The 17,776-nt window shown below is 47.1% G+C and overlaps 1 protein-coding gene across 2 annotated transcripts in view; it reads left to right on the top strand.

The window, feature by feature from the left end:
- Positions 1–14,251, top strand: part of RBBP8NL (RBBP8 N-terminal like) — a 46,132-nt gene extending 31,881 nt beyond the window's left edge. For both annotated transcript variants that reach the window (XM_050918870.1, XM_050918871.1), the window contains exons 7-14: positions 332–498; positions 1,320–1,402; positions 2,843–3,006; positions 4,463–5,309; positions 5,915–6,035; positions 8,007–8,068; positions 9,519–9,645; positions 13,327–14,251. In XM_050918870.1, coding sequence (XP_050774827.1) covers positions 332–498; positions 1,320–1,402; positions 2,843–3,006; positions 4,463–5,309; positions 5,915–6,035; positions 8,007–8,068; positions 9,519–9,645; positions 13,327–13,457 — 1,702 coding nt within the window. In that variant the 3' untranslated portion in view covers positions 13,458–14,251. The remainder of the gene's footprint in view (positions 1–331; positions 499–1,319; positions 1,403–2,842; positions 3,007–4,462; positions 5,310–5,914; positions 6,036–8,006; positions 8,069–9,518; positions 9,646–13,326) is intronic.
- Positions 14,252–17,776: the final 3,525 nt, after the last annotated feature.

Raw genomic sequence — 17,776 nt, 5'->3', positions numbered from 1 at the left:
GGCCACACCTCCATCACTTTGGGAGTCCTCTGAAACAGACAGCCTGGGGCAAACTGCCCATTTTGCCCTCACTTCTGGGTGGCCCAGGATGACATATTGATTCAGAGCAAACCTCAGCATGAAATTTAGTTGTGATGAGCTGAAACGGAAGAAGATGTTTCCGTGAATGCTCAGGAAGCCCCATCACCTTGTTTCCCAGGGCTCTTGAGTTGTTGCACATTCCGTTAAGATGAAACACTGGTGCTCAGAGCTCGCGCCAGGACAGCCTTCAAACTGGTGGTTCCCACCTCATTTCTTTTTCCAATCATTTGCTTCCTTTTCATTGCAACAGTGAGAGATCAAAGCACCAAAGAGCCCTCCCCAGAGACAGCAGCTCCATCCCGGACTCACCATTGGCTTTACTCTCCTCAGTAAGCCGGACACCCAGCACAGGCAAAGCAACTAGCAGAGAAGCAGAAGAAGAGTATCATGAACAGCCTGGCCAACAGTTGGGAGAAGGTATATTCTGCTGGCTCCAGTATAGGGGGTGTAGGGACCAATGACTGGGCTGGAGCAGTGAGTTATTCTAGCAAAGGATTCTGACTACATCAAACGGGAGCAAAAGCCAAAATCATCAGAACCCCAGGAAGGACATTAATCTAGAGCATGATACCTGGTTTGCATGGAATTGCATATCAAATAATACATGAGCTACTGTGCTTTGGAGGAAAATATTCTCCTGAGGTGCTCCAGTGTCATCCATCGCAGATGATGTGTGGGAAGGGCGAGTCTTTTCCCTTTATTCTGGCAGCCTCCTTGCAGAGAGCCTCTAGGGCTCCATCTGGAATCAAAAGTGAGACAAAAAGCTTCCCTTTTCAGCATTGGCCTCCAAATCCACATGCCACTGTTACGCGTGCTGCTGATTGTAACCCCCTCCACACTGGGCACACTCCCATTAATGTGCAGGCAGCCTTTTGCACAACAAACCAGGCAGCTGATTTGCACACACAAAGCACATTGTATTCCTTCCCCCTACCCTGCCCCCATTGTCAGTTGCACATGCAATCGCGCATACAAATTCAGGGGCTGGCTTGAGTCTGACAGAAAATTTGGCTCCAAATAGCTAGAAATCTTACTTAGGAAGCACTTGGTGCCCTGCCAGCTTTTTATAGCTGCAATGTGCTGATTAATATCCCAGTTATCAGACTGGTTGGCCAGACTTTTTAGGCCGCTGCATTACAGCGCCATGTGCAGATGAAACAAATGGGAAACAACGCAGGGCAGCCGCAAAGGAACTCTGCACAGCTTTCGCAATGACCGGCTATCGCCTTTGTTTTCAGAGACGTCTGCAGGCCAGAGATGTTCTCTAGGCAGTAGGATTTCTCCAAGTGCCGTTCTCCATGAAGCACATGCTCTGGAAATGGTAAGAGTCCCGTTGGGGATACTTAGCACTGTCAATCTGTCCTCATCAAGTTGGGCATCGTTCCCATGGGGACCTGATGCTGGATAAGCTGTGAAAGGGATGGGACGAGGAATGAAATGGAGGCATGTGGGGTGAAGTGACTTGCCACAGTCACCCGGTACATCACTGGCAGAACTGGAAAGAGAACCAATCTCCTGTCATGTCTCCTGCTGATAAAGTCCCAGCTTTGCTTTCACATTTATATTCCCTAGGATCCTCAGAACATGCCTAGCAACAGCAGTTGATCATTATCCTGTGACCGCATTCGTTCCTTTTCAAATCACACTAACTCCCCTCTTAAAAAGGTAGCTGGAGAAATCTCTTAGGACTGAACCATAGGGGTATTCCACAGGCCCATATTTGCAAAAAGGTAGCTGGAGAAATCTCTTAGGACTGAACCATAGGGGTATTCCACAGGCCCATATTTGCATAAAGCCTTATCCTGTGGAATATTTTCAGGGTGACAAGGAATCCCTGCCTCTGTCGGTTTTGAGCTTGCGTCTTTCCTAACCTTCCACCCCTTTGAAACTGAAAGTGCATTTCAGCCGAGGGACCCGGAGTGGGATGGAGTGCCAGATGTCGTGCCTCCATAGCTCAGGGGCCATAGCATTGGGTCTCATGATGGGAACTCAGACACACACGTGCTTAATTCTGCCACTGGAACCAGTGATCTGAACTCCATATAAATATGAAACAGCAAGTGAAAGGGGTTTTGCTGAGGCTGCAGGTGGGCTGTGAGAGTAGTTAATGAAGATAAACAGTAGAAGTTGGTGGCATCAGAAAGTGGGTAGGCAAAAATGTCGAGTAAGGGCTTATTCAGAGCCTGTTTATAGCAGCAGAAAGATCATTCTGTACTGGCCACAGAATAGGAGCCTGCCCCCGGAAATAAACCAGTGAAGCAAATGGATGCTGTAAGCTCATGCAAATAGGGTCTAATGGTTTGACCAAAGGACTGGGCAACTGACCGATCTCGGCTAAGCCACTGACTCCTGCCTGGATCTTAGACAAGTTACATGACTTCCTGCTCCATAAGTCAATGCAGCTGGAAAATAAGGAATAAATTAGGACTTGCTGAAAAACATGATGCTATGTTGGAATGGAGCCATCTTGGGGAAATACGTGGCTGATTATTATTTAAAATTCCAACACCGTATTGAAGAAGCAGTCAGCTGTTCATTGGAAACGTAGCAACTCATTTTTATCACCTCTTGAATGTAAATGGATAAGACAAAATGTAGCCTCACTAACGAAGACCACTAATAAGCAGAGTTTTCTGCTGTCATTGTTCTCTAGTCAGCTAGGCTTCTTTCACCTGGGGATCATTTCTGAGAGCCCTTTAGACCAAGCTGAGCTTTAAGCCCAATAGTCCCGGAGATGCAAACTTTTCTCCTCTGCCTTTAGACTTCCCAGAGGATAGCTAACCAGCTGCATGGAACCATCGCTTTGGTGAGACCTGGCTCCAGACCGTGCCTCCCTGAAAAAATCTCTGCCAGGAGAGCAACGTCACCACCAGCAAGAAAAATCTCACTGTTCCTGGAGCGTGAGCGCAGCCCCAGCCGTGAGGCGTGAGTAGCACCATCTCAGTATTGATACATCTCCAACATCACGGTCTCCTTGAGCCTGATCCAGAGCCTATTGAAATCAATGGAAGAATCCCCATTGACTTCCAGGGCTTTGGATCAAGCAGCTGTTGTGTTACTGGTGGGTTTTCTCTTTGCTTTTCTCTCTCCATCACAAGCCAGTTCTTCCAGCCAGCACATAAGCCCCACCATGGTCTTTGAACCACGAAGATCCAGTCCGCACAAATTTTGGAGCTTAGGCTTGGATAAGACCTCCAAACCTCTTGACTCCAGCAAACCAGGCTGGAAATCTCACAAGAACAGACTTTTTCATGAGATTCCCACTATTTTCTGCAACTATTCCAAGCAGAAAACACCGGGAGCCTGGTTCTTATGCTATGTTGTTATTGTTCCTTCAACCTTAATGAGTTTACTCCTGATTTACACCAGGGCAAATGAGAGGACAATCAGGCCCCTAAAGAACAGTCTGTCAAAGGATCTCTAGCCTTCTGCGATTGGCCAGCACTGAGAATTGCAGAGATCACCACATAAGGAAAAAAAATGTTTGATTTGAGCACTGGGCAGAGATCCCCACTGCTCCTTAACTAATCCAATTGGCTTTTCTGTGGCGCTGGTCACAGTAACATCTGAGCTCCTCACTTCCCATTAACTTTAGTGGCAATCAGGGCTGAGTGAGACCTACAGACTCCTCCAAATGCCGAGGAATAGTAACAAACAATTTATATAGAAAGGGTTTTCTGAACACAGCCATTGTTCGAGCGTCTTTAAATGTGGCTGTAAAACTCTACAAGAACGTATGTTGAAGGAAGGAGGAAAGACTCTATCAGCAATGTAAAACTGTCAGGTTTTGGCAGCCTAAAGCTCTATCTTCAACTGGGCTCCACTTGTTAATGTCTGTGTAACCCCCTGGTGTTCTTTGTCCATAGAGGCTCTGAGCCAGCTAGAGAGACTTGGCGCGTTAGCTCACGCTGGAGCCGCTTGTTTCTGGAGGTCCCTCTTTCAATCCTTGGTGTGGCAGACAAGATGGAGGCCATCACAGGAGTTTTAGTGCAGAACTGATTGACCCATCTACAGCCAGTAGGCACACACCCATTTTTGCAGACATGCTGACAGCATAGTTGTGCACCCAGCTACTTGCTTTGCACACCCAAATGCAGATTTTGCACAGATGTAATTACTGTATGCATGACCTACCGTATGTGTGCAAAAGTGAGCGTGCACACTTTGCTCCAACGTATCGTTTTCTGCCAGTGTAAACTGGCAGAGCTCCATTGATTTCAACAAAGCTATGCAAGTTTACATCAGCAGCGTATCTGGCCAATCAGTGGCAGCACATGGAAACCAGGTGCTAAAAAGGGACACTGTGATGGTGAGGTGACCCACCTGGAAACTTGCCTTTGATGTGTTTGATTATTTTTGTTTGTTCGTTTGTTTCATTTAGTTGCTTAAGAACAAACAAACCAGATTCCCACAAAGCCACTTCATCCTATGGAACTCTACAGCTGACCACCAGGCAGGAGCAGCTCTGCCTCCTTAACAAACATTTCTCTCTGCACCAATTTGGACTCAGGAGTAACAGTGCTTCTGCAGATAGGGACAACAGCTTGCCAAGCCACTTGCTACAGGCCAGAGAGACTGAAGACAGAACAAGGCTGCAGGAGGAATGGGAAGATCAGGCCGCCATTTTAGAACTCCCTGGAGCTGTGGTGTACATGCGGGACCAGCATTTGGAGGGGAGGCTTCCATTTCTTAAGCACAGAGAGGGGCTCCAGTATCTCCTGGCACAAGAGCATCAGCAAGGATTCAGGGCCAGGACAGAAAGCAACCAAAATGCAACTCCAGATCCAGCTGCTCCTGAGGAAAGGCAGCTTTCCCCGCAGCTGACCATGGGGTGCAAAGAAGAGAGGTCGTACCTGGAGGAACCTGTAGAAGGGAAAGTTGTTTGGATAAACAGGGACAACGTGGAGCAAAGGGAGAAGGTAGAGGCAGCAAGAGACTGTCTCCTGGACACACCTCTGGACCTGTCAGATTATGGCAGAAGGAGTGAAAGCCTGAAACCTGCCAGCTGGCACAAATCCCCCAAACAGCGTGAGGTTGACAGTACAAGTCCAATCCCCATGGAAAGCCCCACTCATGAGATAGGCCAGAGCTCCAGCGTGCTGCCAAGAGCAGAGCATGAGAACTCCCAACTAGCCTGCAGCCAGCTCCCTGCGGCCAAACTGTTGCAAATCGGCAACAAGACTGAGCAGTTCAGTGCCAAAGAGCAAGAGGCCCCTGTAGTACCTTTGGTGAGTACATCTTACACTGGCTTCTGCTTTTCCTCCGCAGGGAGGCCGTGGTCAGCAGTCAGCTTGCTGGGCTGATCGCAGTTTAAAATGAGCATCACCACTATTGCTGAAAGTTCTGACCTGATGGCTCTACTGTGGCCCACAGTGTGTGAAACAGATTGGTGGTGCCAGTCCTGTCCCTAGTGGACAGATTTGCACATTGCAAAACGACCCCGCAACTGGCACTGGTCAGCGTCCTTGCTCTCAGTCTCAGAGGAAACCCAGGACCGAATGGTCCATGGAAAGTAACTACCCTCTAAGCCTAAGGGTTTTATTCCTCTGGGTTAGGATTAAGGTGCATTGAGAGACTGCGCCTGCCACTCCTCTGCTGAATCTGTGCGTAGGGGACATGAGGCTCTGTGGCAAAGTCCCACAAATACACAGAGTCCCCTATCTGATGTTTTCCAGGGCAGATGTGCATCTTTGCAGTTATACCCATTGCCAGGCTGGAGCAGGGCACCAGGTTTTTTCACTGCCTTAGGAGAAGGCAATGTCTCTAGCAATAAAGGCATTGGCAGTTCTTCCCATCAGTTTGTAACTAATACAACTATTGCCATGTGTTACAGGTCCCTTCCTCACAAGGACAGCCCGCGGGCAAGCTAACATCTTGTGATCCTGCAACAGATTCAGAGACCAGGGTGAGAGTGTCTCCTAGGGCACAGAATCGAGAACCAGGTGCTCAAACAGGTAAAAAGCCCCATGGAAAAGCAACTTTTGAGAAGGCAGGAGCAGACAGTGTTTTGAGCCTGGTGTGCTGATCTCCTTAGCACTGGAAAGTCTATGGACGGCGCTTCCGAAACATGCATGCAATATATGGCACTTGTTTTAAATGTTGTAGTCTAAATTCCAAGAGGAAGACTTTCAAAGGCACAAAGGTCACCTGGGCACCAAACTCCCATGGCAGTCAGCGGAGTTGGATGCTTACCTCCCATTTGTGCCTTGGAAAACCGCTCCTCAAGTCTACAATTTTCAAACTTGCATGTCTCAATGTGAGACTCCTCAGTTCATCTATAGGTACCGAAATGGAAGTGGCCTGATTGCCAAAGGTGTCGAACATCGGCAGCTCCCTGACATAAAACAGAGCAGCCTCAGGACTGCTGTATTTTGTGCCAGTCATCAACAGACCCCTAAGGGCTGTTCCTGCAGCCAAGGATCATGCCCAGCGTGCACAGATGGCCTGGCTATGTCCTCTTTCACACAGGCATGTCTCTATACCAGGGGCTAGAAGGGTAAGTGGCATAGGAGCCATGCAGTGGCTCAAAGCCATTCAAGGATTCCCCCATGCAGTGGTCTAGAGCTTTCAATTTTCCAGCTTCTTTGTGCCACCAGAAATGGATCTATGATCTGGACCAGCAATGACGATAAACAGCTGCTTATCAGATGGGGGAATGAATGCTTTGGGGAGCATTGGGAATGGAATATGGAGCCATCAGCTACAACTATAGTCATCACAAAAAAGGTGGGGGGAAAATACTGTTCATAGAAAATACTTTAGTAGGCACTGGGGATGGACCAGACAGACTGTTTTTTATCATTATTATTTATTATTATTTTATTTATTATTATTTTATTTTATTTATTATTATTTTATTTGGGGTATACATTTAGTTCGAGTCTCTATTATGGTATTTTTAAATAGTTTCCATGCAGCTTGCAAGCATTTCACTCTTTGACCTTTTAATTAACAATTTAATTAAAAAGTAATTAAATTGTGGTCCTTTGTTGCCAGCAGCCAGTCTCCCCTCCAAAGAGCAGTAAGATGTACCTTAGAAGTTAGGGGTTAGATTTTTAAAAGTACCAAGGGCAGTTTAGGTGCCCAATTCCTACTGGATTTCAGGGAGTAACTGACCTTTATGCCTCCATAAATCTGCCATTGGGAGTGCGGATTGGGTAATTGTGCTCCCAAACAACTAGATTTGGTCATTTGCAAGTCCTGGTTAGCTGCAATCCCAGTAATTGTGTGCATCTGGTGTATGCAATTACATGCCTGAATTTTGTAACTTCTGGGCCAGTATACAATGGAATCCTTTTGCAGTGAAGTCAGGTTTTTTTTTTTCACAGAACAGACTCACTACAGTGAGACTCCACTATAGTGGATTTCATTGCAACCAGTTTTTTCAGTTTGTCCATTGCAGGAATTGTTTTGAAACCTATTTGGAACGTCTGCTCTGGTTCATTCTGGCTCTGATCCTGCAGTCCATACACAAGCAAAATTCTCATTGGCCCTGTCTAGCCTAGGAAGATACCTTGTATTTAAAAATCGCACGACCTCTCTTCCCAATCTAGACATGGCCATTGACTTCAGTGGGGGATTGCTACATAGTTACAGCGGGGTGTGATCGATGGAGTTTACTGTAAATTGTGTTCCCCACAATCATTTCTTTTATATTGCTATTCTGACAGTCAATCCCCTTACGCCACCAAAACACACACACACTTGGGACTTGGGCCTCCTGCTAAAAACTCAGCCCTACGAACCCGTCGTGCCACCATTTCTTGCCTTTTCATTTTGAAATGTCGTTCGTTTTGATGTCCCAGTGACGGTGGCTCTGATCAGTGGCCGGAGCTGTGACTATGGTTCTGTGTAACACCTGTGAGGGGGCTAGGAATTGTACCTGCCAAAGCTGATCAGTTAACCGTCCCCTTCTGTTTCTCCAGAGGAAGACGATGCAGAGTCTGTGAAGCAGGACTCGGATGAGCCCGACACGTCGGACAGTGAGGTTTGCTTCCTTGGACCGACACATACACCAAGAGCAGTCCAAGTCTGGTTCCTCTTTAAGGCTGGGAATTTCAGTAGTGAAAGTTTGTGGGAGCTGGGCCCCTTTGAAGAGCCCAGGCTACTCCTGTAAGGCAGAGAGATGCTACGGTTTCCAATAGAAAATGAGACGAAAAAGGCAACACAAACACTATTTCCCCAGGCTGGAGTGGGGTCAAGTGCTGTCTCTGGGTTGCAGAAAAGTTCTGCTTTTGCCTTCTCATGCAGTTTTTCCTGAATGATTAAGATAAAAGGAAGTCATGCTCCTGCTGAGATAGCAGATTGGCCTCCATCAGATGCCCAGATATCTCTGTCCCTTTCCCCCACCCCTTACTCCCCAGTTCCCAGCCCATCAATAACTGATGGAGATTCCATACCTGACATAATTTCCTGTGCTTGGTTTTGTCTGAGGAAATCCCAGACATACAGCATGACTCTTCATAGAGACAAAACGCTTTCTCACACCATAGGGGTATCCCTTGCCTTTAGCCTAGTTTGGTAACAATGGTAACATATTGACCTCATGAAGAACCACGGCCAATGGGAGCTGCAGGGGCGGTGCCTGCAGGCAAAAGCAGCACGCAGACCCACCGGCCGTGCCTCCGCTTAGGAGCCAAACCTGCTGCTGGTTGCTTCCGGGACGCAGTGTGGAGTTAGGAAAAGCAGGAAGCCTGTCTTAGCCCTCCACTGTGCCACTGACCGGGAGCCACCAGAGGTAAGCCTGTGCCCCAACCCCCTGCCCCAGCCATGAGCCCCCCAAAACCCAGAGCCCCCAACTGCACCCCAGACCCCTCATCCCCAGACCTATCTCAGAGCCTGCACCTCCAGACAGAGCCATCACCCCTCTGCACTCTAACCCCCTGCCCCAGCCCAGAGCCCCCTCCTGCACCCCATGACCCTCGTCCCCTTCCCTACCCCAGAGCCTGCACCTCCACCCCTACCCATACCCCTGCCCCAGCTCAGTGAAAGTGACTAAGGGTGGGGAAAAGTGAGCCACTGAGGGAGGGGGAATGTAGTGAGCAGGGGCCAGGGCCTCGGGGAAGGGGTGGGGCTAGAGTGTTTGGTTTTGTGTGATTAGAAAGTTGGCAACCCTACAGGGAGGGTCCACCTTGGCAAACATTAAAGGGGGCTGTTTTTCAAGGGTGAGGGCTCAGTACTTGCTGAAAGTCAGGCCCCTTTCTGGCACATCACGCTGATCATCCAGTTCGAAAATCTTGTGTTTAATATTAGCAAAGTGCTTCAAGCTCCTTGGGTGACAGGCACTAGAGAACAGCAAAGTCCTGGGATCATTGTGAGCATCAAATTCACAATTGCAAATTAGCACTGTGCTGTAAGGGATAGTAACGAATTCAACGGCAACAGAATGGGTCATCAGAAGTCCAGTGGGCCAGTGACCGGTTTTCTGATTTCTCTAGGCGGCTGCCACTTATGAACATGAAACCCACCACGAAGAACATGCAGAGGGAAAACATTTGTGCACAGTGGACAAGGACGAGGTCTTGCAAAAGAAAAGAAAAAGAGGTCAGGATCCAGAGACAAAAGGTATACAGAAAGAGGGCCTGCTCGTAAAGAACCTTCTGACAGAGTCCAGCTTGCGTTGTCTGAAGCATAACTGATATGAATCCCCAGGCTACCTGAATCGCAGCCATGTCCCTCAAAATTAGCAAGGGTCATGACCCCGTTTTGGATACTGGTGTGGTGAGAGCAGTGGGCTTAAGTAATCGAGCCTGGAGGAACTGGAAGGTCACAGTCTGTGAAGTTCCTGCCAAGCTTACAAGAGTTGTAGTCCTGCCAGGCTCCTGCGGTTCTGCACTCCAGAGGAGGTCCTTCCACGCCAGGACAGAGATGCAGTGAGTTAAACCTTGCATTGCTACTGCCTGGTGCTGTGGACACAGAGAGGACTTCCCACACCAGATACCATGGTGATGGGTGGGGCATAAGAGTATGGACAGGATTTTACAAGCAGTAAATGGGCCTGAGAAAATATTTTTTTTTGAAAAAACATTTAACTGGTGATAGTGCAAGGGAGAAAATGGGCATCTGGGAATGGAAACATTTTATTTTTCTTCCTTTTCTGTATGATTTTTCCCTTGGCAAATTCTTGAATGTCACAAGCAGCAAACAAACTTGTGGCACCAACCTCTCCAGTCTCTGGAGGGCTGGAACTGTGAGTGATGGAGATGTTAGTGGGGTGAGATATTGTTTGCAAATGCTGAGTGTCAGTAAATACAATGGAGCCAGACTGTCCGAAGTCTCCTGTTGTTTAGCTACAACTAGCCGTATGGGCCTGCTCTATAGGGATAGCCAAACTGGATCAGAGCCGAGGTCCATCTAGTCCAATATCCTGTGTCCAACTGTAGCCAGCACCAGATGTTTCAGAGAAACGTACAAAAACCCCACAATAGCCAGATGTGGTATAATCAGCACCCATGAAGGTCTCCTCCTGATCCCTAGTAGTTACAGATTGGCCTAGCCCCTGAAACAGACATTTTTATCCTTTCCAAAACTCGCTGTTTGCATTAACCGTTATAACTCTGGGTATTCTTCTTGTCCATATAAACAGCCAATCCCTCTTTGACTCTTACGAGATGTTGTCCTCAAAGACATTCTGTGGCAATGAGTTCCACAGTCTAGTTATGCACTGATCGGTTGTGACTTTGCTACCTTTCAATTTCATTGAATGTCCCCTTGTTCTTGCATGATGAGACAGGGAGAACAGAAGCTCTTGGTCTCCTTTCTTGGGCTGTCACCTAAGCTTGAAAGTGGGCTTGTTTAGCAAACAACATCCACCTCCCCCCTAGACCATTCACTATTGTATATACTTTTATCATGTCACCTCTTACTTGTCTCCGTTCTAAGGTAACAATCCCAACCTTTTCAGTCTTACTTCAGAGGCATTTTTCCTGGCCTCTGATCATTCTCATTGCCCTTCTTTGAACCCCCATCAGCACTGTGCGAAGTATCCAGATGCAGGTGTTCTGCTGATTTATATAATGACATTATAATATTCTCCATCCTGTTCCTTTCTTTTATACTTTAACGTCAATGAGATTTGGATCAGGCCCCTGTACAGCTATTCCAGTGGCCTACACTTGATTAATTAGCATTTTAAGAGAAATACATGAGGGGCATTCAGCCCTATTCCTTGACCCACCATGGGTGTGTTTGCTTCTCACTAAGTGAATTTCACACTGCGCAAATGTTTGCCCAAGGTGATACAGTTGGTTCCTTATGATAAGACACGCTACACTGTACATTGGTAACTAGTGTATCTCCAAACAGGGAAGCCCTTGCTAATGGTTAGCCAAGGCAGCTTGGGATAGGAGTGGCTGAGAGAGCATGTCTTAACACCTAAGCTAATAGGTGTAAACTGTAGTGTTTGTTTAGCCAATACTAAGAACTGCTGATTGACAGATGAGGCGAAATGCTCCACAAAGCATTATTGACATTCGGAGAAAGCTCTCACACAACCGCTGTTGATCTATAAGCATGGCCGTAGAGGTCTCACCTTGCTAACAATGGAATGTGTTGTACCGGTATTTCCTACAGGTGAATAAGCAGAAAATTGTTGTCGATAAGGGGAGGTATATAGCAGCAGGCCTGTCAAGCTGTAAATACTGCTCCATCATAAAGGGCTTGCTAGTGGCCCTCTTTGTGCAGTCAAAAAAGAAAGGCCGGCGTTGACCGATTGAAAAATGTATACAGCGGTCAACTGTGCTTAAAAGGAGGCTTGTATAACAAGCAACAGCCCTCTCTCACCTCACCCCCAGCCTTCCTGAGATACTTACAGATGCAGCAAATGAAAACTTGATCAAACAGTAAAGGAGTTCCTCTTAAAAACAAACGCCGGAGCCAAGCTTTGGAAGCTGTCAAACCAAGGGTGGATGTGGAAATGGCACTGCCAGAGCTGCCAAGAATCTTAAAAGGCCTCATCCTGCAGGGTAGGCTGTGGTGTTAGGCAAAGTTGTACAGAGTATGGAGACAGAGACAAGATCTCTGAGTCTATCAGTCAGGGATTATTCATACACGATCATCTTTGCTGTAGTTAAACATTTTCTGGCGTACGTCCAGCCACCAGCTAGTGCTAGGCTGTTTGCAGTGCTTTGTCCAGCCTTACTGTCAGGGGTTCAGATTGCATAGCCAATTGCACAAACACATTGACAGAATTTTTGTAAAATCCGGTGCCAGATTTTCATTTGAAGGATGCAGTGTGACTGGCTGTACACACTGCTGCATCTGAATTGACCATTTGTGCATGCAGTTAGCAGACTTCCACATGTCATCATGATAACTCTGAACACAAGTTCGGAGCACATTTTGTACATTCAGATAGTGAAAATCCAGCCTGTAATTTTCTCTTCACCCACTTACTGGTTCCTTTTTGCATCTGACTCACCATGGAAAATAAGGGCCATGGTTACCAAGAGCCAAGACCCATTTGTACCTATCCAAAATGAACACTTACACACCTGGCTACATTTGTGTACACACATCCAAGGAAAGCTTTGCACATGCAAATGCCTCTTTGCACACGCAAATGCCTCTTTGCACACAATTGCCTAGTCTGTGCGAACAACCAGTAGGCTTTGCATACAAATGCAGGTGCACGCATCTCCCAGCTTTCTGTACACATGTACTAAGTCAACAATTAAATAGAATACACTGTTGAGACTTCCAGCCTTTGACCCTCACTTTTGCATGTGCAATGAACTATCTGCCCCCCAAACGGACAAAAAAGCAGTTTTTCATACACCAAACAATTTCTCATACACCAAATAATTAATTGCAGATCTGCCAGTCTGAGACCAATGAGGGTTTGGCACATGCAAAAGAGAGGTACACACTAGCGGTTGTGCACTCAAAAAATGGATGTGCAAGACTGGATTGAGGCTGCCTGAAAAATCCGTCCCTAAAACTCAGTCGATCAGTTTCACTTTTGTTTCAGAGTCAAGTTCTCTTTATTCTTCTTCTCATCCACTCTCGCTGCTGTTTTTCAGGTTCGCAAGCCCATGAGGGATTTTGAAATCTCATTAAAATACCTGCATTCGTGGATATTTAAAACAAAACTGAAAATGGTTTCTATTCCTCTGCAGTTTGCTAAGCCTCATTTTGGTTTAAACAAATGATAGTTTGGGCCTAGAAATTGTTGACCATATGCCATTAATAGTGGTCTGAACATCCATTGCTATGTGGTTAACGCTATGGTCCTCTTCCTATTAACAGCACATAAGAAGTCAGTGAGAGGAAGAAGGAAAATCAAAGCTCCCGAAGCACCAGCTGATGCAGCAGAAATTACAAAGGAAACGGAGCACAACAGCCCTGCTTGTGGCAATGACGTCTTTGAGGAGAACTAACTGAACAGTGAACTGGAAGTAATATCCCAGACTGTGTGGACTGCGGGAAGAGGCTTGGACCGGGAGCCAGAGAACCCAGTCTTTGAACCCCAGCTCTGATAGTGACTCCCTCCACAACTTGGGCAAGTCACATAACCGGTGACTTAGCACTTTGAAGATCCTTACGAAGTGCTAAGTATTAGTGCTAGGTCTGAGGCATGAAAACCTAGGCACACGGCTGAGATCCATGTATCATGGTGGTGAACTCCAGAGGAACCTGAGCAACACGGCTGAGCTTCCACTGGTTTTATACAAGGTCTGCAGAACAACCAGCTGAGTGTTTTTCGCACTCTCAGACAAGAGCAGAGCCTCACTGGAAAACAAGAGCTGGTGATGCCTGTCCCTGATGGCACCATGCTGACACGGCAGGTGTTGTTAGAAGCTGTATCGCTGCTGGTGCCTCCAGGTGTGAGTCCCTTCTCCAGCGCACCAGTTCCACACTGGTGTCACTCCCACACTGAGTCACTACTGGTTGACGGCCTGATGCAGCACCTTGCTGGATCAGGCCCTTGTGCTGTTGTCTGTGAGAGAATTAAGGCCTTAAATGCAGCGCTGCTTTGGAGTGCTGGAGTCAGGGTAAGGAGCAGAGACTTTAGAGGATGCAATGTCATGGCATTTCATACAGAGAAAAGCACTTCAAGGGGGTAATTACAAAGACAAGCTGATGGTAACAGGGATATACACGTTAAACATCCCATTTGTGAGTTTCTGGCTGTAGGATAAAAGAAGGTGACAAGCCGAACACGTTGCACAATTAAATGTGCTCGCTTTCCCCCACATTTACAGCCTACATTGATTAAATCGCTGCACAGGTTGACTATAATAGGTGGTTCTGTTGTTTGCATTGTAGGAAGCTGGTGTTTTCCCTTTTCCAGTTCAATGCATGTGGCAGGAAAGCTGGCTGTGGAAGGGAGCAGAGGGAGGAATGATGGGGTGGGATGCATGTCCAAAGAGAAGGGGGAGAAAAGAGGATGGAAAGGGGAGAAGCTGCACATATGCTCTCCTGCAAAATGTACTGGATCCCTGGAAAGGTCAGGTCTGGAAGTCAAAGCTGCAGCTTGCATGAGCAACACTTACTCAGCAGGTCACACTGACCTTGGCAGCATCACCGGGTTTTATTTTCTCCTGGAGAAACTGTTTGTGAACAATTTTTCCAATGTGTGAGGTATAAAGAGGGTTTCCTTCAGTGTTAGGCAAGCAGGGCTCCTCTTCCCACCTAGTCGGTGCTGAACAAGCATATTAATTTTGGCCATTATTGCGAGGAGGGACTCTGCTGTGCATAAGGTTGGAATTTCCCTGAGTCCCTCCTGGAGTGTGCGAGGACAGCAGCACTGAGCAGGAGTTTGTGCCACACTCAGGTCTTTAACTGGCTTCTCTTTTGAGGCATTACAGGAGCAATGAGCAGAGTTAGTTGCCTTACTTTGAACAGCAGTTCTCGGGGTGGGGAAGTTGAGTTTCTTCAGGCCCCTTTTGTCTTTGAAGACTGTGCATTGGCTTGAAGGTGTGGACGCATCCCAAGAAGTAGCCTCAGGGCCTGAGAAGTGACAGAGGTTGTTCCCCTGCTCTTGCAGTTCTCAGGTCCTGCCCTATAGGGTGATGGTGTCTTTGGGTCCTAATGCTGGATAAAGCCCATGTGTGCCCATTAGAATTCATAAAAAAAACAGAGGCTGGGGGGGGGTGGGACCTGACCTGGGATTGTTTATATGGTTTAATGAAAGACACCTGTACATTATCCTATGGAAAACTAGCTTAGGCAGCAACAATAGAGTTCTTGTTTCAGAGGGAGAGCGGAGCTGCCCGGACCCAGTGCAGAGGCGATGCTCAGTCTCTGGGCTGAGAGGGTTTAGTTCATATCACTCTGTGCCATACCCTGAGCTCTCAGCATGGATCTGGTGGCTCAGACGGCTGCCTGCCTTCTCCACAGCAGCAGGGAATATCAGCTGCTATAAAGCAGTAGGGAGAAAAATGGCAGCCAAAGCTTACAAGAAGGAACAAAGGCCTTGAGATAGACAATAATACCGACTGCATTGGAGGAGGAGAAATGGCAAAACATCCGGGGTGGATGGGGCCCAAGCTCTAGCACTGTGGCCCCAGGACCACCACCCCTGCACCTGAGGGCAATGCCCTGTCACGTCTGCCCCACTGGAGCTCACGGCCCTGCCAAGAGTCCCGGATGTTCTCTGGGCTGTGGAAAACGCAATCAGTGCAGGCGGCCCACGTGACCAAATAAAACAAGTGCGTGCAGGAGAAGGAAATAAGCCACGTCCTGAGCCCCTGTAGCATTGCCAACAGCCCCTTATTATCTGGGACGTCCCTATTTTTTCATCTCTGTGCAACAAGATCAGGAGTTGCTGACTACTGATGCAAAAATCAGCAAGAAATACCCCTGTCAAATGTAGGTGAGTAGTGCTTATTATTATTATTGTTATTAATAATAGTAATAATAATAAATAATAATGATGATGATATTGGGAGGAGGACTGGGGTGGGGGATGCTAAGAAAACAGCCCCTATTTTTTAAATACACTGTTGGCAACCCTAGAGGAGGCATGTCTTTTAGTCTGGGATTGCCACCTAGTGGGGAAAACATGCTAGCACCTAGTTTCATTAATTCTGAACGGTAGAAGTCTTCGTTTAGGTCTATACTAAAAAGTTAGGTCAACTCAGCTACATTGCTCAGTGGTGTGAAAAATCCACACCCCAGGCAATGTAATTAAGCCAACCTAACACCCCACCCCCGTGTAGACAGGCTCCTAAATCAATGGCCTGATTTTCAAAAGTGCTGAGTATCCAACAGCTCCTACTAAAGTCAATAGGTTCTATGGGTACACAGCACTTTGAAAATCAAACCATTTATTTAGGACCCTGATTATGGATTTAGGCACCTAATGGCAACTATTTTTTCTTTTCTTTTTTCTTTTAAATCGCAGCCTTAACTATTGAAGGGGTTAATAGTTAGGTGCCTATTGTGCACAAATCTTTCTATAAACAGGGTACCTCATAATTCTAATGTAACGTCGAGCACAAATTGTGAACCAGCCTAACATCTAAGACATCCTTATTGTCAATCATCTAGAGAGCCATCAAAGGCTTACATGGTGCACAGGCTTCGCGCTGGCCCTCTGAACGGGGGTGAATTTCTGTTCTATGGGGGTGAAATCCCGGTTCCACTGACATCCATGGAAAAACTCCCATTGAGTTAAATAAGGCCAGAATTTCACCATATGGCCTTGTCTGCATTAAGAAAAGGGGTATGTTTTTGTCCTACCTGAACTGTGGTAATTAATACATGGTAGAATCTAGGGCCCTCCCCTGGGGTTTACCTCGACCTGCTGTCAGGTGTTAAAACTGCTACAGCCTTGTCCACACTAGGATATTAGCACATAGTAGTTACCGTGTGCTTAAACCTCCACCTTTTTTCATAGTGTGGCAGCTCTGTGTGTGTGTGTTTGCTGGAAGAAAAATATCATTCAGTTAAGGAAGTGGGAGCAGATGTCATGCAGATGTGAATTTTATGTTCTCAGATAACCCTGGCTAATCCTGTGACAGCATGGTAAGAACCAGGGTAGATTATTTTCAAATCTTCCTCTTAAAGTGTCACATGCCTGAGGTTATATCATGTTATAAAAACCAAACACAGGTCCTAAATGGAGGCTGAGAAGAGTCACAGGACACAAAGCTCAGTCCTGTATGTCCTGTGTGACAAAGTACCTCTCTTGGAAATGTGGAATATGTAGCTCAGTTAACCAGGTGATTGCAAATCAAAGGGAACACTGGAGCAGTCTAGTGCTTAGTGTGTGGAAAGGCAAGCGTGGCCTGATAGGCTGCGAATCAGGAGATGTGATGGCTACACCCGGTTTCATCATGTGATCTGGGGAAGTCACCTCTCTTTGTATTGTTATATGAGCACACTGTTAATCAAGGGCCTAATCCTCTGAGGAGCTGAAGTCAATGGAGCCATGCTGATTCATGACAGCTCAGGAGCCGGCCTCTTCATTGGGCAGCTACCGGAGTAAGATATCTGGGTCAGGTCTCTGAGTAGGGGAATCTCCGAGTGGCATAGCCAAGTCTAACTCACCTGCTCCTGGAAATCTGGCATGGAGAAATGGGAGGGAGAAGAGGGATCATGGCAGGCAGGGACTATGATTATTCCAGGTTGATCCCTAGGAACTGCTATAGCTGGAATGATTCAGAGCCGCTAAATTGGCCCCCAGCGAGCCCCAGAACTGGCCGAGCAGAAAGGTGATTGAGAACTACTCTTCTAACACCACATCCTTGGT

Source organism: Gopherus flavomarginatus, chromosome 11, assembly GCF_025201925.1.
Source record: "Gopherus flavomarginatus isolate rGopFla2 chromosome 11, rGopFla2.mat.asm, whole genome shotgun sequence".
Lineage (NCBI taxonomy): Eukaryota > Metazoa > Chordata > Testudines > Testudinidae > Gopherus > Gopherus flavomarginatus.
Note: the sequence above shows the minus strand (reverse complement) of the source record. Positions and strands in the feature narration are given on the sequence as shown.